Source organism: Hemitrygon akajei, chromosome 30, assembly GCF_048418815.1.
Source record: "Hemitrygon akajei chromosome 30, sHemAka1.3, whole genome shotgun sequence".
Lineage (NCBI taxonomy): Eukaryota > Metazoa > Chordata > Chondrichthyes > Myliobatiformes > Dasyatidae > Hemitrygon > Hemitrygon akajei.
This window is the reverse complement of record NC_133153.1, coordinates 4,959,221-4,984,979: the sequence shown is the minus strand read 5'-3', so window position 1 is coordinate 4,984,979 and position 25,759 is coordinate 4,959,221. Positions and strand designations below refer to the sequence as shown.

Genomic DNA, 25,759 nt, shown 5'->3' with positions numbered 1-25,759 from the left:
GAGTCTCCTTCAGGCTCATCAGTCTCCCCAGTTTCTATTTTTTTACTAATATCCCCTAAAAAAAACACAGATGGTGCTGGTAATCATCAGCGACTTTCTGCGGGCTGCAGAATGAATCTCAGGGTTGTATATGGTGACATATATGTACTTGGATAAAAAATTTACTTCAAACTTTGAGCCTAATAAACATTCCCCTCCCCCCATTTTCCCAGTTCTCCAGTATTTCTGACAGGATTTGCTGTGAATACAGAATTCCAGTAAGATGGCGGCGCACTCGTATACGGCGGCCATTCTGAATCCAATCAAAGGTAATTTTGTTTGTCCCTTACATCTTTTTATGATCGTGAATCACTGCTGGATACTAAGTACATCAAATATTGCTGGAATGTTCCTTTAGTGAGTCGCTTAATAGCGATGGAGCTGGACTGTTGTTGAGTTGAGATAGTGTGCAGAGCAAGTGATAATTTTGGACGTTTTTATTGTGATCATAAGACCCTGTTTGACATTGGTAACGTAGAATACTGCAATTCCAATTCACTGGTTTATTGGCGAGACCCAGGGCAGCAAAGCCGTGTTCTGTCAGTAATAGGTCCTCGCTGGGGGGTCACCTGATGCAGTTGCCAAGGGAGGAGATGCTCGAGATGGGGAGGAGAGAGCAGAGTTCTCTGTGAGTGCACTGGAATCCGTACTGGGTTGGGGGTTGGTTTCTACTCTCCAGTGCTGTTGATACTACGTTTTGCATCTTGACATTGGAGGATTACTGATTTATTTGGCTATATTCAGGTACATTTGAATGATAATTAAACTTGAACTTGTTCAGTTTTAGTGACCCTACAAAAGAATGATGTTACAATGGCAAGTGGGACCAGCTTGGATGAGCATCTTGGTTGGTATGCGCCAGCTGTAAGAAAAGGCCTGCTCATAGCTGTATGATTTTGATTCCCCCTCAGCCCCAGCCCCTCAACATGCTCTTCTCCCAACACAATCTCCTCCTCTCCCCAAAACCGACACAAGCCCTCCTGCTCCCTCAACTCCTACATGCCCAGATATCAACTCCCACTCCCCAGACCCTGACCACTCCCCAGATTCATTTCATGCATCCTATCTCACTTTCCATCCTCCTCTTTCCCCTATACCCATTCCCTGGACACCAAACCACGATCCCCACACACTGGACCACTCCAATTCCCCCCTCCTCCTCCCTTCCTCCATACCCCTTCTCTTCCCTCTCCCCTTCCCCAACTACCTGAATTACCCCCTCCACCACCCCTTTGTCCCTCACATCCCACTCCCTTCTTCCACCTACTTTCTTCTTCCCTTTTTCCACCCTCCCCTACACCCTTCCCCCTCCCCACTCCCTTCTTCCACTCTCCCCACCACCTTCTTCCCCTTCCTCCCCTACCCATTCTCCCCTTCATCTGGGAGTACAGTTAGACGAGAAGCTAGACTGGACTGCCAACACAGATGCCTTGTGCAGGAAGGCACAGAGTCGACTGTACTTCCTTAGAAGGTTGGCGTCATTCAATGTCTGTAGTGAGATGCTGAAGATGTTCTATAGGTCAGTTGTGGAGAGCGCCCTCTTCTTTGTGGTGGCGTGTTGGGGAGGAAGCATTAAGAAGAGGGACGCCTCACGTCTTAATAAGCTGGTAAGGAAGGCGGGCTCTGTCGTGGGCAAAGTACTGGAGAGTTTAACATCGGTAGCTGAGTGAAGGGCGCTGAGTAGGCTACGGTCAATTATGGATAACTCTGAACATCCTCTACATAGCACCATCCAGAGACAGAGAAGCAGTTTCAGCGACAGGTTACTATCGATGCAATGCTCCTCAGACAGGATGAAGAGGTCAATACTCCCCAATGCCATTAGGCTTTACAATTCTACCGCCAGGACTTAAGAACTTTTTAAAAGCTATTATTAATGCTTTTTGAGATAGTGATTTAGATGCATATCATATTTTTTACTGAGTTAAGTATTGTATGTAATTAGTTTTGCTACAACAAGTGTATGGGACATTGGAAAAAAGTTGAATTTCCCCATGGGGATGAATAAAGTATCTATCTATCTATCTATCTCCCCACTCCCTTCTTCCCCCTCCTTCCCCTACCCACTTCTTCCACTCTCCCCACCACCTTCTTCCCCTTCATTCCCATTCCTCCCCACCCATTCTCCCCTTCATCCCCCTCCCCACTCCCTTCTTCCCCCTCCTTCCCCTACCCACTTCTTCCACTCTCCCCACCACCTTCCCCTTCATTCCCTACCCCATTCTCCCCTTCATCCCCCTCCCCATTTCCCCTATCCATCCCCCTTCCTGTCCTCCCCTTCTACCCCCCTACCCACTCCACCCTTCTACCCCATCCCCTCCCCCTTCTTCCTCCTCCCAACCCCTTCCTCACCCTTCCGTCCTTTGCCCCCTCCCTCACCCATTCTTCCTCCAACCTTTTCCACTATCCCCTTCTGCCCTTCGCCCCTTCCCCTCCTTCACTCTCCCCATTCTTCCCCTCCCTATCCTCTGCATCCACCCCTTCCCCTCTCCCACTCTCTCATTCTTCCCCTTCACCCCATACCCATTCCCCCATTCTTCCCCCTCACCCTACCCCCTTCCCTTCTCCCCTACTCCCTCTCCCCTACCCCCTCTCCCCCCCACTCTCCCCTACCCCTCTATTCCCCCTGGCCCCTCTCTCTTCTCCCCCACCCACTCCATTCTTCACCCTCCCCTGCTCCATTCTTACTCCTCCCCATCCCTTACCCCATTCCTCCACCCCTAGCCCATTCTTCCCCTACCCGCTCCCCATCTTTCCCCTTTCCCCTACCCCATTCATCCCCTTCCGCCCTGCCCCCACCCCATTCTTCTCCCTACCCACTACCCCATTCTTTCCCTTCCCCCCTTCATCCTGCCCCATTCATCCCCTTCCCACCCTGCCCTTGCCCCATTCTACCCCCTCCCACACACCTTATCCCCGCCTCCCGTTCTCCCAGCCCCTGTCTGTCCCTCGCCGGACTGCGCCTGCGCTCTGGCGGCGCCGCTCATTCACTCAGCTGCTCTCATCTCGCCGAGGTTCTGTGTGAAGGCCGTGTGCATGGCACCGTCTCCGGACTCGGGCTGTAACGCACGGGAGATATACAAATCGCCCCAAAACTCGTCCCCTCTGTTTCCAGTCATCATACTCGTGTGTTTGTGAGGTCTCTTAGGGGAGCGAAGCATCTTCCGGCTCGGAGCAGGTCAAGGATGTACCAGAGCCGGGGAGAGTGCTGTGCACAGGTCGGGGCCGCCTTGCAGTACTGAACAGACACCGAGGAGAGTTCGCTCGGCATCGGCGTGTGAAGTAGGAGGAGGGGGGAGGGAGGGTAGGGGGAGGCGCTGCTCGGTCCTGAGGGGCCGCTGAGCGGCTGCGGCCTAGTCACCGTACGTGTCCAGCCCGCCCTCACGTTCAGCCCACGGAGACCCTCCCCGCTCCGTCCCTCTCTCCCTCCCTCCCTCCCTCCGCACCACCATCACCGTCATGGCAGAGGAGCAGCAGCCGCCGCCGCCGCCGCCGGAGCGGGAGCCCCAGCCGCTGATCCGCCGTGCGGAGGGCAACGGCGCTTTGCCCAGCCTGGTGGCAGGGCTGGCGGAGTCGGAAGCGAGTGCACTGCAGCAGAAACTGAAGAACTCCATCTGGTGAGTGAGCGCAACTAAGGCCTTCTGCATAAACAAGTCCCTGCCTGCCCCTTAGCCGGATATAATAAAATATTAAACTGCAAGCAAATCTATCACTCCACATTTTGCTTCTTGTACGTTCGTGTATAGTTCTCACTTTAAAGTGTTTTTGTTCCCTACATGTTTTAATATATTTCTGGGGTTTTGAAGGAGAGGAGTGAATATTTTTAGTACTTTATTTAAAGACATTAGCATCCTGGTATTTATGTTTAAATGTGAAAGATCACGCAAGTTTTATCTTTGCATTTTTGTAAAAGCCGTTCAGGCATTATTGCTGGTATTTTTTTACACCTCCCCCAATTCAGTGTCTAAGGGCGTATAAAGGAAAATGCACCGAGATCACTTATTCGTGTAGAAATTACATTTTTATAACAATGTCCGTGTATAGAAGAAGCGGATTAATCTGGAAAATGTTAACAGATGTCTGGACACTTCTAATCGCAACAGATTAGTTATTTACAGGCAAAATATGTTTAATGGATTTGTTCTTCCAATGTTTGCTATTCAGTTAAAATGCAAGATACAAGACTGTAATCTATATTGAATGTGCTATGACCATTTATTGTGTAATTCACTGTTATCAATCATTGTTTGCCAAAAATGTGGTCACCCTATATGCTTAGTACCCTACTTGGGCTGGTATCCTTTGGGTGGAAAACTGCATCCTTTTTTCCCAAGGAAATACACAATTTTGTGTCAAATCCTTTCTTTGCTCCTCTTGGTCTGACCTCCAGCAGTCCACAAAATCAGTATTATTGCACCAATTTCCAATGCTCAGTTAATATCCATCCTTAGACTATTTAGGCCTAAAGCTGCTCCCACCTGAATCTTATCCACCTCTCCTTTTATTGGTGCTCTGACAGCTGTTTGAATATCACCTTGTGGAGGCCAGTGTCAAAGTTTCACTGATAATGCACTATGCAAATAAGATGCTCTTTAATGTTTTTGTGTAACAATAGATTATTGTAAGATTAATGTTCTCATGTTTATGATTGTGAGAACATTAATTTTACAATAATCTATTGATCTGTGATCAGTATCCAGTGTGCATGAATCCAAATTCCAGGAAAACCTGTTTCATAATTGATGGCTTAACATTTTCTATTTGGATTTTGTTTGTGAAGATGATAAGGCTGTAATCTGGCTTTTCACGGGTTTGCTTGTCAAAGCTGTTTCATCTGAACTTGAAATAAGTTTTTTCTCCAGTTCTAAGATGGGCTGCCAGATGTAGCAGACGTGAAATGGATGGTTCTTGGCCTAGGAATCATCTTGCTTGAAAATGCACCTAGTGGCTGATCATAGTAGAGCATTGCTAAATTTTGATGCTGTTTCTATTCTACCTTTCTCTTATAAAATGAACTGTTCCAAGAAAAGCTAGTTTCAAAACTTATTTTACTTGTTACTTTGTATCTTCAGCACTATGAGATATGTCTTATTCAGACTAATTACAGTACTTCAAGCCTACATATTAAATTTGTGTTAAATGTTAGTGATATTTATCTGTTCATTGTTCTTACAATGATTGTGAATAAATTAATATGCACTGGAACAATTTATGAATACCAGACTGACCATGGCTTGCCTTTTGTCTAATATTCATGGAAAGTAGAATAGGACTAATGGCAATACATTGAGAGCCATCACAGACTCGGTGGTCTGAATAGTGTTCTCCAATATTGAAAGAAAATGTTTTTATGACTCAAAATTTGCATTTTTCAGCGGTCAAATTAGAGTGGAGTATTTTTGTTTAAATGAATACAAAATCTGACATTGTGTTAAAGGATGCCATCAAATGTATTGAGATTGAAGGGAATTGGCTTGTAGTTTAGACAGCAACCTGAAATGGTGAGTAAAGAATTTCAGCACATTGTCATTAGCAAGAATTGGCATTCAACTAACTTCCTTTTGTTTAGGCTCAGTTGGTTAATAGGTTGTTTTAGAATGTCCGAATTTGCAGACAATTATCATTATGAACTAATACAAAAAAATCCAAAGGAAGTATGGCATACACAGAAATGCTATGGATGTAGCTACCAAGCATAGAGGTCTAGATTACTCTGCATATTATATGGATTTTAGATGCCTCATTTTCATGGTATTGTTTGATGGGAAAGGGCCTGTTAATAATTCCAGAGTGGAGGCTTTGAACTTGAAGGGAGATTGCCAAGCACTAGGACTTTCAAACATTGAAAGGTGATTTCTTTATATGCAAAGTGTTTAGCTGTTTGCATTATTGGGTCCCAATAATTTTGTTGTGCAATCTCATCAATTCAATTATAAGGGTTATAAAAGAAAATGGTCAAGCCAAGTGCATGATGCAATTTAAATAAGTAAGGGTGAAATTTTAAGGACGAGAAAAAGGTTGAGAAATGTTAAGCAGCTGGTATGATCCTGAGCTGTGGAGTTAAAGTCATTTGATTGCATAGTTAGGGTGGATGGAACACTTTAATCTTCTTCCTGAAATGGTAGTGATTCTTCTGAGGCGTTATCCAAACTCCAGACAAAGAATCCTCCCCCCCCCCCCCCACTTCATTGATGCTGTGGCACCATGTATAGGAGTGAAAGATTCTGGAGCTTATGAAGTCCCATTGATGGTGGGTGTGCACCTGCAACTGCAATTGCTTTTCACAGGAAGGTGATTGCCAAATATAGAGTACACAACATGCTGAGGAAATTTCAACAATTGTTGGTTGATCCAGTTTGGTACTGTACAGAGATAATCAGAACTAAGTTTGGTCATGATGGAGTTAATTGGAAAATGAGATGTAATTAATTTTTTTTTTGGTTAAGTCATTTGATTTCAAATCAGATACCCTATTTGCACATTATGATGTAGTCCTATTATTGATAACTGCAATACCTCCAAAGTGACAGGCTTACATGGGTGGTTTTTATTAACAATATGAAAGAGTGTGCAAGGTGAGATATTCTCTGTTTCTGGCCTTTATGGATTACTGATCTGAAGCCAGTTTATCATTGTTTTCTCTAAAGTAATAATTCTTACCCATTTTTATATTAATAGCATGTAGAAAAAAACTGCAGGCAAATGTGTGGTACTTTGTAAACCATCTTTACATTCAGTTGTCAATAAAGACCTTGAATATTCAAGTATAAATTACTGGAAGAAATTGGCAAATCTTTATATGCAATTATTAAGAAAAAGCTTAGCTATATATATATATATATATATATATATATAAATATTGTGATATACTAATAGAATATGGGATAAAGTCAGAGAGTGGATTTGGGGAGCATTCCAAGGTGCCAGGGCAGCAGCATTATTGATTGATGAGGAGTGTGAAGATGTCATATGATTATATATATTTTAAGTAACTTTACAACCATTGAGAATATTTGCATTGTCCCTGTTTGGTTCAGCAATATCTTTTTGATTCCAATCTCACATCCTCATTATATATGTATACAAGTGTTTTTATTTTTAAGGCAAAATACTTTCATATCTTGTTTTATAAACAATGGGTTTTAATTATGGGTACTATGAAAATAACTAAATTTGATACTGCCTTTCGTATATGTGTCTGACAATTTTTGTAAGTCCCGTGTTATGTGCCTTTAACTAGTGTACTTGTGGAGTTGTCAGTTTCATTGGTAGTCTGGTTACAGTAATCTTTGTTTTGATTTGATGTGCAAGCAGCTCCTGTTTCAACCCATAGCCTGACCTGCTTTCCCCTAGTGATTTCATTTTGTACACCTTACAACTCTCTTGACTTTGGAAATTTTATGATGTCATCCTTGCAACACAACAAATGTTTTTCTTGATTCTGATATTATGGTAATTTAAGTTGCAAACAGAACACATTTGTATCTGCTAGGATACAGTGTTTATTTTGTATGCTGACTTGGGCTCTTAGTTGCTTAAAAAGATCTGACTCTTTATGACTCCAAAAATAAACTGTTTCCTTGCAACATTGTGTGGTGTGATTTTTTAAAGAAATATATATGTGTCTCTCTTTTCTACCAAAATCCTTAAATTTGTTAATATTTTTCAGTTTTCCTTGCTTGTGGAAAGATAGGTTTCAACACCAGGTGGGATAGGTGGTTTAGATGAGACTTGGCAGAATCTAATGGAGCATGCGGAAGAGTGGCTGTGCAATAGCAGATCATCTGGGATCTCAGTGAATGGCAAGGCAGGTGTGATGGGCTGGACATAGAACATTGAAGAATACAGCACAGGAACAGGTCCTTCAGTCCGCAATGTTGTGCCAAACCCTTAAAAACTAATCCCGCCTAACTGCACAATGTCCATATTTCTCTATCTTCCTCGCATTCATGTGCCTAGCTAAATGATTCTTAAAAGTTTCCAATGTAATTGCTTCTACCACAGTATCAGGCAGTGTATTCCAGGCATCTTCCACTCTTGAGTAGAAAAAATTTATCTGTTCCATCTCTTTTGAACCTGCCCTCTCAGTTTCAATGCATGCCCTCTGGCATTAGACATTTTAACCCTGGGAGAAAGATCCTTCCTGTCTACTCTATCTCTGCCTCTAATAAATCTTTATCAGATCTTCCTTCAGCCTCTGACACTTCAAAGGAAATGACCCAAGTTCATCCAGCCTTTCAGGCAGCATCCTGGTAAATCTCTTAGAAACATAGAAAATAGGTGCAGGAGTAGGCCCTTCGGCCCTTCGAGCCTGCATCACCATTCAGTATGATCATGGCTGATCATCCAACTCAGAACCCTGTACCTGCTTTCTCTCCATACCCCCGATCCCTTTAGACACAAGGGCCATATCTAACTCCCTCTTAAATATAGCCAATGAACCGACCTCAACTGTTTCCTGTGGCAGAGAATTCCACAGATTCACCACTCTCTGTGTGAAGAAGTTTTTCCTCATCTCGGTCCTAAAAGGCTTCCCCTTTATCCTTAAACTGTGACCCCTCGTTCTGGACTTCCCCAACATCGGAAACAATCTTCCTGCATCTAGCCTGTCCAATCCCTTTAGAATTTTATACGTTTCAGTAAGATCCCCCCTCAATCTTCTAAATTCTAGTGAGTGTAAGCCTAGTCGATCCAGTCTTTCTTCATGTGAACCTCAATCTTCTGTGCCCTCTCCAAAGCCTTAACATTCTTTCTATAGTGTGGTGACCAGAAATGTATGCAGTACTCCAGATGTGGCCTGACCAGGTTTTCATAAAATTGCAACATAACCTCTGGACTTTTGTACTCAATGCCTTGACTATGAGGAGGAGGTTTTGGGGTACTTGGAGACTATTGATAAAATAAGTCAAAGTCAGCATTATTCCTGTAAAGGGAAATCTTGCCTGACAAATCTGTTAGAGCTCTTTGAGGAAGTAACAAGCAGTAACAATGGAGAGGCAGTGGATGTCATTTACTTGGATTTTCAGAAACATTTGATAAGGTGCTATACACGAGGCTGCTTAACAAGATAAAATCCTATGGCATTACAGGACAGATTCTGGCATGGATATAGGGGTGGCTGACAAGCAGGGACAGTGAGTGGGAACAAAGGGGACCTTTTCTGGTTGGCTGCCAGTGATTAGTGGTGTTCCTCAGGACCGATTCTTTCCACATTGTCAGTGATTTAGATAATGGAATTGATGGCTTTGTGGCAAAGTTCAAGGTTGATATGACTGTAGTTGGAGGGGTAGGTGTGCTGCGGAAGGAATGCGATTGCAGAAGGACTTAGACAAATTGGAAGCATGGGCAAACTAGTGGCAGGTGGAATACATTGTTGGGAAATGTATGATGATGCATTTTGGCAAAAGGAACAAAATGCAGACTATCTAAATGGGGAGAAAACTGAAACATCAGAAGTGCAAAGGGACTTGGGAGTCCTCGTAGGGGAATAGAATATCTCAGAAAGGATATCTTGTCATTGGAGAGAATCCAGCGGAGGTTCATGGGGATGATTCTGGGAATGAAGAGGTTAACATATGAGAAGCATTTGGCAGCTTTAGGCCTATATTCACTAGAATTTAGATGAATGCAGGGAGATCTCACTGAATGTTGAAAGGACTAGATAGGGTGAATATTCTTTGTCTCTGTACCTCACTAAACATGACAATAAAAACAATTTGAAAAGTTTTTCTGGGGGTATCCAGAATAAAGGCACAGCCTCAAAATTTAGGGGTGACCTTTTAGAACAGGGGTAAGGAGAAATTTGTTCAGCCAAAGAGTGTTGAATCTGTTGTAGAATGCTCTGCCACAGATAGCTGTGGAGGTCAAGACCGTGGGTATATTTAAAATGAAAATTGATAGTTTCCTGATTTGTCAGTGCATCAAAGATTATGGCGAGAAGGCAGGTGTATTGGGTTGAGTGGGAACGGTATCAGCCATGACCGAATGGCGGAGCAGACTAAATGGGCTGAATGGCCTGATTCTGCTCCTATGTCTTATGGACTAATGAAAGCAAGCGTTCCATAAGTCTTCTTAACCAACCTATCAACTTGCAGCCACTTTCATGGAGCTATGAACTTGGATCCCAAGATCTCTCTGCTCAGCAACACTTTTAAGGGTCTTGTACAGTCTCCTTGCATTTATCTGGGTTAAACTCCATCTGTCATTTTTTGCCCATATCTGCAACTGATCAATGTCATGCTACACTATTCATAACTCCACCAGTCTTGGTATCATCCACAAATTTACTAACCCACCCATCTACATTTTCATCCAGGTCATTTTTATATACATTACAAACAGCAGGGGTCCCAGCACAGATCTTTGTGGAACTCAACTGATTACAGACCTCCAGCTCGAATAAGTTCCTTCAACCACTACCCTCTGTCTTCTGGCCAGTCCTGAATCCAAACAATCAATTTGTCACTGATTCCATGCACCTGAATCTTTTGGATTAGCCTCCAGTGAAGGATTTTGTCAAGCGCCTTACCAAAATCCATGGGCACAACATCCACTGCTCTACCCTCGTAAATTTCTCTTGTCACCTTGTCATAAGACTCAATCAAGTTGGTAAGGCATGACCTTCCATGCACAAAACCTTGCTGGCTCTTCCTAATTAGGTCTTGGATTTCATCCTATCCCAAAGAATTTTCTAGAGCAGTTTCCTTACGACTGATGTGAGACTTGCCAGTCTATAGTTCCCTTTTTTCACTTTTTAAATAGAGGTACAATGTTAGCCACTTCTGATCAAAGTCCCAGCAATTTCATTTCTTGCCTGCGATAACCTGGGGTAAATCCTATCAGGCCCTGGGGACACATCCACCTTAATACTTATTAGGAGGCCTAGCACTTCCTCCTCCTTGACCTCAAAACACCCTAATATATTTATGCACTCAGCACTGAGACAGACAGATAAATAAATAAGCAGTAAATATCAATGACATGAGATGAAGAATCATTGAAAGTGAGTCCTGAACCTGGTGATATGAGTTTTTAGGCTCCTGTACCTCCTTCCTGATGGCAGCAATGAGAAAAGAGCATCGACTAGATGGTGGGGGTCCACGATAATGGTTGCTGCTTCTCTGCGACAACATTCCGTGTAAATGTGGTCAATAGTGGGGAGGGCTTTACCCATAATAGGCTGGGACATATACACGACTTTCTGTAGGATTTTTCTTTCAAAGATATTTGGTGTTTCCATACCAGGCCATGATGCAACCAGTGAATATACTGTCCATTCCACATCTACAGAAGTTTGTCAAGTTTCAGATGACATGCCAAATCTTTGAAAACTTGTAATAGCTCTTGTGTGCTGGACCCAACACAGATCCTCAGAAATGGTAATGCTGAGGATTCATTTGCACAAGGAGGTATTGAGGCCTAGGCCTTGGAGTTTATTGATATGTTTTGAGGGGGTGGTGGTTTTGAATTCCGAGCTGTGGTCAATGAAGAGCATATTGATGTATGCATCTTCACTCTCCAGATTTTCCAGCGTTGAGTGAAGAGCCAGTAAAATGGCATCTGTTGTGACAGTAGGCAAATTGGAGTGAATCTTAGTAGCTTCTCAGACAGGAGTTGACAATGTTTCATCACCAACCTCTCAAAGCACTTCATCATAGTGGATATAAGTGCTACTGGATGATAGTCATTGAGGCAGGTTACTTGGGTGCCGGTATAATTGAAGCCTACTTGAAACAGGTGGGTACCTCGTACTGCCGACGCAAGAGGTTGAACACTGCAGCCAGTTTATCAGGGTGAGTTTTTAGTTCTTGGCCTGGAATCCTGTCTCGGCCAGATGCATTGTGTGCGTTCACCCTCCAGACTGATGCTCTCACGTCGGCCTCAGATTAAAATCATTGGGTTATCAGGGGCTGTGGGAGTTTGTGAAGGTGCGTCCATGATTTGTCGCTCAAAGTGAGCATAAAAAGCACTGGGAACAAAACCTTGTCACAAATGTCGCTTCCTTTTGCTTAGTAGGAGGTGATAGCCACAGCCATTGAACATCCATCTGTGATTCCAGTTTGGTCTGGAATTGTCATGTCGCATGTGAGGTAACTTTCCAAAGGTTGTACCTGCACCTCTCGTATTTTACAAGAGGCAATTTTCCACAGGTCATCTAATTTCAGAACAAAGCCATGTACTTTTATATTTGAGACTATGGATATTAGAAGTTTGATTTTTAAGGACAGAGAATAATAAAAAAATGGAGTTAAAGCTTCATCTGTACAAGTGTTTCTGAATCAATGACCCATCAACATGACTAATAAAATCCAGAGATATTTCCAAAGATGCTGCCTGACCGTTTGAGCATTTCATCAGTTTGAAAGCCTGTTGTATTTCCGTTCTACTTACTGTCTTTAAAATGAGGCTGTTTTATTCTTTAAAAAACTGTAGGTGCTATAAATCTGACATAAAAAACAGTGCTAGAAGATGCTCAGTGAGACAGGCAACGTTTGTGGAATGAGGAATAGGTTAACCTTGAGGTCTAGGACCCACTGTTGATAACTGATTATGTTAAGCTTTTGTTTTTAACATGATAACTCCCCCCACCTTTCTTAGTAACTTTCTAATGAACTGTTTCTTGCTCTTCCTGACCGTTTAAAACCCTTCCTCTCATGGAACCCACAACAATCCGTTAGACTCTTATCCAAATTCATTAGCACATTTGAAATTGTTTTGTCTCTATGTACTTCATCCTGAATCCCAATTAACATTTTCAATTTACACCTGCGGGTCTTAAAAATCCTTGGATTTCTGTCCCTGCATTTGTTGACTCTTGTAATGTCTTTTGTATCCTCTTAAAGGCTTGTCATGTCATGTTTGTCATGTCATTTAAATTTAATATAAACGTTTACATTCCTTTTAAACCTAGTAAGAAGCCCAAGATCTCTGAGGAATTCTCTGAATTATGTTCCATAAATCTGAAATTTATTTTTTACTGTCTCTGCACCTACTTTCCCCAGTCTTGCTAGGGCAATGGTGGTGAACTCATGGCACGAGTGCCCAAGATGGTGCTCACGCATAGTATAACGATACACAAGATGCACAATTATCTCTACTGCTAAATGAATCAGCAGATGATTTTTTTACAACCCGAGAGCAGTGAGATGTTTTCACAGAAATGTCTTGCGTGGGCTTGGCGAGAGCTAGACGATTGCGAGAGCTCAGGACATTAGATGATATGTTTTGAAATCCGCACAAACCTGGTGTACACATCTGTATTTGGATAGTGAACAGTTCTAACAATATTACTCATTTTATATTTTCTTATTTGGAGATGCAGCTCAGTAATATTTAGAAATTGTTATTTTTCAATTGTCTTTTTACAAGATTAATAATTTTTGAACAGGTTTTCTAAAATCGTTTGTTTATTTCAAACCGTCTCTGTCTATTAATAGTAAAACAATGATCACTTATAAATAAGCAAAAGAACTTAAATGTCCATAATCGTTACTAATTCATTAATGATAATCTCTGCTCAAAATTACCATGACACATGAGATAATTTTTTTTAAGAAGATTATTGCCAATTTGGGCACAATCTTTTGAAAAGGTTCTCCACCCCATTGGGTTTACTCAGATTGTACACAAATGCTAGCTGGACAGCACAAGCCAGATTTCTAGTTTGTGAAGAAACTAGCTAATATTTTAGCACAAAGTAGCAACTTCGTTGTTCTTTTTGAAATGATTCAATAATACTTTCATAAAGAAACCCTCCTGTACCTATTTCAGGGTCCTCTGATAATTTGGTTGGTGCACATCTCCATGGAACATTTGCAGTGATTCTGCACATGATCGTCCCTATGTTTTACAATGAAAATATTCACATCGATTCTTATTCACAGGAAGTAGATGATACTGCTCCAAGTAAAATTTGGCGAGCTGACTTGATCTGTTGTGGTTTTTGTGAAGCACTGTTTAAAGAAGTCTAGGATTTTTAACAATAATGTTATGAATTTGCTAGTTTTTGCATTATAGTTTACTGTTGATAAAATTAATTTATATCACATTTGTCTGATGGTGGGCAGTTTTGATTGTTAAGTTGAGTTTGTGCAGAAATTAGTGGCAGGGGTTCACCCTTTCGTATATTTAGGCATTCTCACTCTATAACCAATGTTCTGGGGAATTCAGACAGGCTTAATGGCTTTCTATCATCCTTCAGCATAATTGTGTCTTGGCTATATTAGACCCTGAAATTACCACTTTGGATGTGAAGCACAATGATGGTTATTTTACAGAAAACAGCAGAGTTTGCAACATTGTATACTTGTCCATTTTCCTCTGGTTGGTATAACAAGTTTCATCATTTCCAGTGCATTTATGGTGAGAAGGATCCCAGAGTTGGAACAATTGCTTGCTATGGTTACATGGTTTATTTAAAAACAAAACTGGCAGTACAGTAAATTGTGACTGCAATTTGTGACTGCAAATTTGCAATTTGCAAATTGTGACTGCAATTGTACAATGCAATTTTGCCCAAGTTTTGAAAGAGATATTCACTTTCTAATGGATAGCTTAGGAAAATTTACAGTGTAAAATGGAAGGAAAAATTTAACAATTTTTTTTTACTATTTTCCTTGCCCTTGTCACCAGATTTTGGGGGTAGAGGTGGGGGTTGCAGAAATGCTCGTTTTCTGGTGTCCATCTGTGTAATTGTTTGGAGACCTCATACTTAAGGATGACTTTACTCTTCTCTGCAGAGTGAAGCAGATTGTGGTGAATTGCAGTATTCATTTTGTAACTGGCTTGGGATATAACCTTTCGTCCCAAAATATTGATACAGGTTAGGTCCGGAATCAACTTTCTGGTCCTTCCAGCCAATCAACCCTTATTGATTCAATAGACCCCAAGAAGATTTGCTTACATCCTGACAAAGAATATTAAGGGCCATTTGCTATAAATGCTAAAATCAATTTTGTAATGTTATTCTACAACTCCAATACCAATGAGTACATGAACAAAATACTTGGGGAGCATTTTTTCCTGTTAAGTGGCTATAAATGGAACATGGCAGGAATTTTCCCCAACTAATAGGCCTTTATTTACAACTCAGTTAATTTTTTCAGGAATAACTTTTTCCTCTTACTGCATGTTGGCTAGCCTAACAGTGGAGCAGATGTGGTCATTCTGGCATCTGTCCCTTCCTTTTCAATACTGATGAAGTTCTCAGCTGAAGTGTCAACTCTTCACTTCCCTTCCAAGGTGTTACCTCACCTGCTGAGCTCCTTTTGTGTAGGTTGCTCAACATTTCCAGGATCTGCAGAACATCTTGCATCTCAGTGGAGCAGATGTAATACTGTTGCTGATATTTAACCTTAATTATAGCATAGGAATTCATTCCTGGAAAATCACGTCATTAAGATAAATTGCATAAACCAAAAAGGCTGCGAGAAATGCATTTAGGGTACAGTGCAATTCTATGTATGGAGAATAATGCACTATTTATTAGGGTAAAAAGACTTAAATTGAAGGTGACATACTCCAAAGAGTCAATAGTATGATAGTGCAAGTTTATAAATTCTTCAGTCTGTAGGATATCATATGTAAAGTATATGAAGTTCCTAACATCTAGAGACTTCTCCTCACAACGTTTAAGGAATGTTTATGATCCATCCACCATAGGAACAACTTGTAGCCAGTTTTCCCACCATTTAGCACATTTTTGGGATGTGGGGGTAAAAAGAGAGAGGCTGGGTAAAAACCGACATGGTTGCAGGAAGAAAGTGCACGTGCCATACAAACAGCACTCAGGATCAGGATTGAACTTGAGTGTGGGAGGCTTTTCAAGAGAGGACTGACAAAGAACTTGCTTAAAAATATTTGACACAAACTTTTACTAAGTCACTAAGTCAGGTAACATCTCTCAAGAGATTTATTTTAATGATGTGATTTTCTTCTAAAATCTAATGAAAGCACATTAAGCCCTAACAAATAATTGATAATGTTAAAATCACTAAGTACGTATCTTTTTTTGCCCATGGGGCTGTGACTGGATTGAATAAATGTATTCACTATTCCTACATTGGCAATCCTTATGAGCCAGATGTTAAGCGCATCAGGCTGCTTTCTTCAGTGAGTTATTATTCCACTGCTGGTCTGGTGAGTCCCACAATGGAGTAAAGATCAGATGTAGACGCAACTGACCTCCACGTACTTTCAGATTTCATCATTTGTCTGGGCATGTGCTGAAATTTAAGACTTACTGAGGTACACATGGCTGGTGACCAATTTCCTTTGCAACTAACATTCAGGCTTTAGCCCAATGTTCCAAGTTATTGACTGTTAATTGCATCCTAAATGTTGCATATGTGATGGATTTTAAGCAAGAACAAAGGCAAGTCCGTGGTAGATTCTGAAAGTGGGAGTGATTAGAGATGATGCAAAACAAAAATAGGTGCAATGCAACATAAAAGATAGGTCACAGGAGTTGAAACTCACAATAATCATTCCTAGATTATCAGTTTTGGCTATTTGTTATGTAACAGGTAGAACTCATAATTGCGTGCACCTCTGACAGGGCCTCTTTAGCACCAAATTAAATTGCTTTGGGATAGCTAAGTGTATTTAGTATGTATTCAGATATTCTGCAAATGTTATTAGAAGTTTTTTATAAATTAGATACAAGATGTAGAGAAATTGGAATTTTATTATCTGATCTTGGTTGGGTAGCTGCACAACGTGGTTACAAGAGAAGATGAATATAGGAGGAAGAAGTGTGTGTGTGGGAGAATATGGATTTGGTCATTGGGGCTGCATGCCATATCTTGTTCAGATATAAAAGATTGCCAATGATGCACCTAAGGGGCAAGTCTCACTAAGAAAAAATATGAGAGTATGGATTGCACAGCCATATAGTCATCTCTAATTTTTCTTAGAATATGAGAAAAAGGAATAAGGGTAGGCCTTGGTGTTCTTGAGACTCTGATTTCCATGTAATGTCAGTTCAAATGATAGTTTTGTTCACCTGTTATGTAATCAGCTGTTTTCATCACACATAAGAACATAAGAAATAGGAACAAGAGTAGGTCATCTGGCCTGCTCCGCCATTCAATAAGACTATGGCTGATTTGGCTGTGGATTCATCTCCACTTACCTGCCTTCTCCCCATAACCCTTAATTCCCCTGCTATGCAAAAATCTATCCAACCTTGTCTTAAATTTATTTACTGAAGTAGCCTCCACTACTTCATTAGGCAGAGAGTTCAACAGGTTCATCACTCTGGGGGAAAAAAGCAGTTCCTCCTCATCTCCATCTTAAATCTGCTCTCCCCAAATCTTGAGGCTATGTCCCCTAGTTCTAGTCTCACCTACCAGTGGAAACAACTTTCCTGCTTCTATCTTATTTATCCTTTTCATAATTTTATGTTTCTATAAGATTTCATTCTTCAGAGTTCCAGTGAGTACAGTCCCAGGTGATTCAATCTCTCCTCATAGTCTAACCCCTTCATCTCTGGAATCAACCTGGAACCTCCTCTGCACTGCCTCCAAAGGCAGTATATCCTTCCTCAAGGAAGGGGACCAGAACTGCACACAGTACTCTAGGTGCAGCCTCACCAGTACCCTGTACAGTTGCAGCATAACCTCCTTGATCTTAAATTCACTGCCGCTAGCAATGAAGGCCAACATTCTATTTGCATTCTTGATAGCCTGCTGCACTTGCAAACCAACCTTTCGTGATTTATGCACAAGCATTCCCAAGTCCCTCTGCACAGCAGCATGCTGCAATGTTTTTTTTACCATTTAAATAATTGTTTGCTCTTTTTCCTTCCAAAGTGGATGACCTCGCTTTTACCCACATTGTACTTCATCTACCAGACCCTTGCCCACTCACTTAACGTATCTATATCTCTCTGCAGACTCTCTGTATCTTCTGCACAATTTGCTTTTCCACTCAATTGAGTATCATCAGCAAACTTAGATACACTACACTCTGTCCCTTCTTGGAGATGGTTAATGCATATTGTGAACAGTTGTAGGCCCAGCACCGATCCCTGCAGTACAGCACTCAACCACTGATTGCCAACCAGAGTAACACCTATGCATGCCAACGCTCTGCTTTCTATTAGCTAACCATGCTGATACATCACCTTCAACTCTATGCATCCTTATCCTATGAAGAAATCTTTTAAGTGGCACTCAGCCCGAAACGTTGATAGCTCATTTCAACGGATGCTGTCCGACCTGCTGAGTTCATCCAGCTTTTGTATGTGTTGATTTGACCACAGCATCTGCAGTATACTTTGTGTTTACCTTATCGAACGCCTTCTGGAAATCCAAGTACATAATGTACATCTGTTCCCCTCTATACACTGTGCTTGTTATATCCTCAAAGAACTCCAGTAAGTTTGGTCAAACAGGACCTGCCTTTGTAAATCCATGCTGCGTCTGCCTGATGGATCCATTTCTTTCCAGATGCCCCATAAAACGTTATCCAGCAAAATCAGAGAAATGATTAACTTCTGTGTTTAACTGGAATGCATCAGAAAGGTTTGAGTCTAATTCCATATTTGGATACGTATTCCATTGTATAAAATATTTTCTGAAAGCAGCTTTTAGTTATGGGAATACGAGTATTGACTGAATGGAAGATGATAGATAGATAGATACTTTATTCATCCCCATGGGGAAATTCAACTTTTTTCCAATGTCCCATACACTTGTTGTAGCAAAACTAATTACATACAATACTTAACTCAGTAAAGAATATGATATGCATCTAAATCACTATCTCAAAAAGCATTAATAATAGCTTTTAAAAAGTTCTTAAGTCCTGGCGGTAGAATTGTAAAGCCTAATGGCATTGGGGAGTATTGACCTCTTCATCCTGTCTGAGGAGCATTGCATCGATAGTAACCTGTCACTGAAACTGCTTCTCTGTCTCTGGATGGTGCTATGTAGAGGATGTTCAGAGTTATCCATAATTGACCGTAGCCTACTCAGCGCCCTTCACTCAGCTACCGATGTTAAACTCTCCAGTACTTTGCCCACGACAGAGCCCGCCTTCCTTACCAGCTTATTAAGACGTGAGGCGTCCCTCTTCTTAATGCTTCCTCCCCAACACGCCACCACAAAGAAGAGGGCGCTCTCCACAACTGACCTATAGAACATCTTCAGCATCTCACTACAGACATTGAATGACGCCAACCTTCTAAGGAAGTACAGTCGACTCTGTGCCTTCCTGCACAAGTCTAGCTTCTCGTCTAACTGTACTCCCAGATACTTGTAGGTCTTAACCTGCTCCACACATTCTCTATTAATGATCACTGGCTCCATATGAGGCCTAGATCTCCTAAAGTCCACCACCATCTCCTTGGTCTTGGTGATATTGAGACGCAGGTAGTTTGAGTTGCACCATATCACAAAGTCCTGTATCAGTTTCCTATACTCCTCCTCCTGTCCATTCCTGACACACCCCACTATGGCCGTGTCATCAGCGAACTTCTGCACATGGCAGGACTCCGAGTTATATTGGAAGTCTGATGTGTACAGGGTGAACAGGACCGGAGAGAGTACGGTTCCCTGCGGCGCCCCTGTGCTGCTTACCACCGTGTCAGACCTACAGTCTCCCAACCGCACATACTGAGGTCTATCTGTCAAGTAGTCCACTATCCAATCCACCATGTGAGAGTCTACTCCCATCTCCGTTAGTTTGTGCCTTAAGATCTTGGGCTGGATGGTGTTAAAGGCACTAGAGAAGTCAAGGAATGTAATCCTCACAGCACAACTGACCCCCTCTAGGTGAGAGAGTGATTTGTGCAGCAAATACGTGATAGCATCCTCCACTCCCACCTTCTCCTTATACGCAAACTGAAGAGGATCCTGGGCGTGCCTGGTTTGTGGCCTCAGATTCTGTATTATCAGCCGCTCCATGGTCTTCATCACGTGCGACGTCAAGGCAACAGGTCTGAAGTCATTCAACAAGAGTTGTGATAAAGGAGCAATAAGGGCAGAATTTTCTTTGTTAGAATGTGGCAACTTGGAGATTTGTGTAAGAAACTGCTTTTTAATCAAATATTGGAAGTTGTAATGGGGTTAGCTTGGATTTTACAATGATGTGTAAATGAGCTATGGCCAGAATAAAAGGGCGCATTGCAGTGGGTGTGAAGTTATGTTTCAGATACAGAACACAGCAGATTTTACATCTGTCACTCTGAACTGTTTTTTTCCCCTGGGCTGTACCAGTTATTCCTTATGTAGATTTGGGCACTGTATATCAACAAATCTTAACTTGGTTAGAGGAGGTGAAATGCAAATTGAAGAGAATGATGCTGAGGATAGTTGGGTGCAATACATGAAAGATCTTAGAGTATAAGAATTTCAGGTTCTCTCATCAGTGAAGATTTCTACGTTATTAGAATCATTTTTTAACACTGACATATGATGTGAAATGTGTAATTTTGTAGCAGCTGCACTGTACAAAGACATAAAAACTATAAATTTCAAAGAAATAGTGCAAAGAAGATAAGGAGGAACCAGGTAGTGTTCATGAGTTCATGGCCTTCAAGAACATATTGCACATACCCAAGGCAGAAGCTGCAGATGAACCAAGAGGGATAGTTTGCATTCAAAAATTAGTGATCCAAAACTACAAGAGGTCCAGATACGACCTATAAAAGGCTATTTTAATAGTAAAAATACAGTTCCAAATGAAGTTGGAGATAGAAATGTATGTCCAACAGCTCTAGGAACTTATTGCTTTTTATTCACAAGTTGAAAGGGAGGTTAAAACTACATCTGTGAATCCCTGCATCATCTGGTGACCCTGTGATATCTGTTTCTGAGGCCGTAGCCAGAACATCTTTTAGGAGGGTGAACCCTTGCAAGACGTCGGGCTCTGATGGCGTACCTTTTAGAGCACTGAAAACTTGTGCCTGTTATTCCAAGGACATCTTCAGTCTCTCATCACTGAAGTCGGACTTCCCACCTACTTCAAAAGGCCACCAATCATACCAGTGCCCAAGAAGAACAGGGTGATTGCTTTAGCAACTATCATTCAATTGTACTCACATTTACTGTGATGAAGTGCTTTGTGAGGTTGGTCATGGCTAGGTTAACTCTTGCTGAAGCAAGAAGCTGGACTGCTGCAATTTGCCTACCACTATAGTAGGTTTACAGCGGATGCAATCTCATTGGCTCTGCGCATGGTTTGGGACCATCTGGACTATGGCAGTACCTACATCAGGCTACTGCTTATTGATCACAGCTCAACATTCAACACCATCCTCTCACTACTAATCAATAAATTTCAAAACCTGGGTCTCTATCTCCCTCTGCAGCTGGATCCGTGTCTTCCTTATCAAGAGACCAGAGTCAGTGTGAATTGGACATAATGTGTCCTCACTGACAGTCAACACCGGTGCACCTCAAGGAAGGTTTCAAAGGTACATTTAATGTCAGAGAAATGTATACATCCTGAAATGCTTTTTCTTCGCAACCATCCATGAAAACAGAGGAATGCTCACAAAGAATGAATGACAGTCAAATGTTAGAACCCCAAAGTCTCCCCCCAGCTCCCCCCCATGCGTAAGCAGTAACAAAGCAAAGATCCCCCTCCCCGACCAGCAAAAGAAAGCATTGGCACCCACCACTGAGCACTCAAGCATGCAGCAAAGCAACAGCAAAGGCACAGACTTGCGGTACCCCAAAGACTACTCGTTCACCCGGTATTTGACATATCACAGGTTCTCTCTCTCTCCCCCTAATAAGAGAGAAAGAAGTGTTAAAGGCTTCACAGCGAGAGGGGAGACATACCAAACAGCTCACTGATTTTATTTTGTGATTTATTTTTTTTATTGAAGTTCATTATCAAACAAACATTTCCATAAGATGTATTTCAGACATTGTATATATATATATATATCATATAATCATGTATATCACAAATCTCCACAAAGTATTTATCTGAGGTATACACTTATAGAAAAGAGCGGAAAGAAAAAACAAGCAAAAGGAAAAAACTATGTTCAAGTAGAGAGTGATCTTTTTCTGAGCTCTGTGCCCAAAGATCTTGGGTCTCTGGGCCCACAGTCAGAGATCTACGACACATCGATTTCCATGTTTAGCCCACTGCTGTCTACACCCATGACTGTATGGCTTGGCACAGCACAAACACAATCTATACATTCGCTAATGACACAACTGTTGTTGGCAGAATCTCAGATCATAATAAGGAGGTGTACAGGTGTGAGGTTGGTTGGTTGAGTGGTGCCTCAGTAACAGTAAGACCATTGAATTGATTGGTGACTTCAGTAAAGGGAAGTCAAGGGAACACACACCTGCCCTTGTCAAGGGCTCAGCAGTAAAGAAAGGGGAAGCAGTTTCATGTTCTTGGACAGCAACATCTCTGAAGATCTATCCTGGGCCCAACATATAGATGCAATTATGAAGGCAGCAGACCAGCAGCTATATTTCATTAGGGGTTTGAGAAGATTTGCTATGTCCCCAAAAACTAGCAACTTTCTACAGTCATACCGTGAGGAGCGTTCTGACTGATTGTATCATCGTCTGGTATGTAGGGGCCACTGCAGAGGATCAGAAAAATTTACAGAAGTTTGTAACCTAAGCCAGTTCCATCATTGTCACCCGCCTTCCCACCATTGAGGACATATTCAAAGGGCAGTGCCTCAAAAAGGTGGCATCCATCATTAAGAACTCACACCACCCTGCCCTATTCTCATTACTACCATCAGAGAGGAGGTGCATGGAGGTGAAGGCGCACATTTAATGTTTTAGAAACTGCTTCTTACTCTCTGTTAAGATATTTCTGAATGAACAATGAACTTGCTATTTTTTTGCTCGGTAATTTAATTTTTTTATATATAGTTCTTATTATAATTTATGGTATATTTATGTATTAGACTGTATTACTGCAAAAACAAATTTCATGACATGCACTCAGTGGCCATTTTGTAGCAACACCTGTACGTGCTCATTAATGTAAATCGCAATCAGCAGGAACTGAATGCGTAAAAGCATGCAAACATGATCAAAAGATTCATTTGTTGTTGAGACCAAATGTCAGAATGGGAAATAAATTGTTGGTTCCAGACAGGGTGTTTTGAGTTTCTCAAAAATTGCAGATCTCCTGGGATTTTCACACACAACAATCTCTGAAGTTTACAGAGAATAATGCGAAAAACCAAAAAAAATCCAGTGAGCAGCAGTTCTGTGGGCAAAAATCCCTTGTTAATGAGAGAGGTCAGAATTGACAGGAAGGTTACATTAACTGAAATAACCGGACATTACAACAGTGGTGTGCTAAAGGGTATCCCTGAATGCATAACACATCGAACCTTGAACTGGATGGGCTATATCAGCAGAAGACCATAATCATACACTTGGAAGTACTTAATAAAGTGACTACTCTGTGTATGTCAGTGATAATAAACCTGATTCTGGTTCTGATTCATTCAGGAATCTGATGCGGAGGAAAGGTAGCTGTTCCTGAATGATTAATTGTGAGTCTTCAGGCTTCTGTTCTGTCACCATGTTGATAGTAGTAGTGAGTAAAGGATATGTCCTGGATGGTGAAGGTCCTTAAAGATGGATGCTACATTCATGAGGCACCACCTCTTGAAAATGGCCTCTGATGAGGGTACTTTTTTTTGCATGACTCTGTGTGTAACTTTAGCTCTTGACCTATTTGTCTGGAAATGGCTATGACCATGATAATTCTGTGTTAATGCAATAGTGGGTAACGCAGAATGTTTGAATGTTTTATGAAGTGTGTTGGAAACCTTCCTGCAAAGCTGTGTGTTGCTCTATGTTTCAAAGAAAAAAAGTTTGGATTTTGTTGTTGGTTTTTGTGGTAGAATAACTTATGTCCACTGTGGCTGTCTTTGTGAACAGCATTTTATTTTTCTCCAGCATTGATTGTGTTAAATGAAAACATTTTGTAGACTGCAGAGTTTATTCCGGGAATGAAAATATCCAATATTTGAATCTTCACAATCTATTATATTGGAAAAGTGTTGTTTTCCATGATTAAATCCTGGAAAGTGCCATCTTCTTTCTTTCCAGTAGAATACTTCAAAAATATTATCTTTTACATGCACATGGCTAAAATTTTCCTCAGATTTTTGCACAGGTTATCTGTTAAAACCTCAGCAAACTTATGAACTGTATTTATAACCAAACCTCAGGAACTTCAGGAATTATTTTCAAGGTGGCATAATTCATAGAGTTGTGAGAGCAGCTACATATCACAGACAGTCAAAAACCACAGCATGCTGGTAATTTTTTAAAAGACTTTAGCAGGGTTCCCAATGTTTTTTTATGCCTTAGACCCCTGCCAATAACCAAGGGGTCAGTGGAGTCCAGGTTGGGAAGCTCTGCTTTAGAGTAAGGGCAAGCAGAAAAAAATGGTGCTAAGTTCATGAAATTAATATAGCAGTTTATTTTGAACAAAAATAGAAAATGCTGCAAACACTCATCAGGTTAGGCAGCTTTTGTGGAAGGGGAAACAGTTGATGTTTTATGTCTGGGAAAGAGAGAAAACAATTTAGTTTTTGATTGAGGAAGAATGTGTAGATCAAAAGGAAAATATCTGATAGGGTGAGCACAAAGAGGTTTTTTTTTTGCCACCACAATCATGTTTCCTTATCTGGGACACGACAGATGACATAAATAGAATTTAAAAAACTGAGCCAACATGATGACTTGCAGAAATGACCACCAGTTCTGATACATAAAGGAAGGAAGACTGAGCCATCTAAATTTGGAGAATTGATACTGAGACCTGAAGGCTGCAACTTGCCTGTTGGAAGATAAGGTGTTCCGTGGGCTTTTTGTAACAGTGCTAAAGATGTCCTCGGTGGTGAGAGTCGTATCCATGATGGAGTTGGCTGAGTTTACAACCCTTTGCAGCCTCATGCGATCCTGTGCATTGAGGCCTCCACACTGCTCTTCACCATACATCTACAGAAATTTGCAAGAGTCCTTGCTGACATGCTAAATCTCTTCAAACTCTGATTGAAGTAGAACTTTTATTTCCAAGATGGCGGCGCGAAGCAGCTTGCAGTGGCCACTCCGGAGCTGATTATCTGTTAGTTGTGAAGTGGGGTGCCGTGCGCAATCATAATCGATTGAAAATGGACGTGGGAGCACGGAGGAACATCAGGGAAATCTCCAGGAAGACCTTCTTTGTTGCTGCTGCTGCTGTGAGGTCCGGGACTCTGCTGGGAAGAACGCCCCCAGTCCTCGGGGTCGCGTTGGCGGGGTGGTTTTAATACGCTCAGCAGAGGATGGTGCTGGGAGAAGCTGTGCCGGAGGGGATGGTCATCAGCTCTGAGGTTCGACGGACTCGGAGTCTGCTGCGGTCAGGTCGCTTTCAGTGTGTGCTGTGTCTGCGAGGCTGGATTCGACGGAGCTTTTGATGTGTGCTGCATCTGCGAGGCTGAGTCGGGCGGCGCCGTGGAAATCCATAGTGGGGGTATTCCCTTCTGTCGCCGGCGTGGGATGGCGAGTCTGTCAGGACCCTGGGGACTTGTGGAAACTGTGTGGTGATTTCTTTTGAACTTACAGTCCTTTAACATCTTCGGACTATTTTTACTGTGCCCATGGTCTGTTTTTTTTTAATCAATTATGCTATTGTTTGCGCTGTTGTAACTATATGTTGTAATTATGTGGTTTTGTGCAGGTCTTGTAGCTTTAGTTTTTGGTCTTGTTTGGCTGGTGGATTTGGA

General features: G+C 41.7%; 1 protein-coding gene across 2 annotated transcripts in view; it reads left to right on the top strand.

The window, feature by feature from the left end:
* The first annotated feature begins 3,027 nt into the window (after positions 1-3,027).
* LOC140718763 (DNA-binding protein RFX7-like) overlaps positions 3,028-25,759 on the top strand; it is a 108,531-nt gene continuing 85,799 nt past the window's right edge. For both annotated transcript variants that reach the window (XR_012096783.1, XM_073032882.1), the window contains exon 1: positions 3,028-3,656. Coding sequence is in view for 1 of the 2 variants with exons in the window: in XM_073032882.1 (XP_072888983.1) it covers positions 3,499-3,656 (158 nt within the window). In the remaining variant the exon portion in view is untranslated. The remainder of the gene's footprint in view (positions 3,657-25,759) is intronic.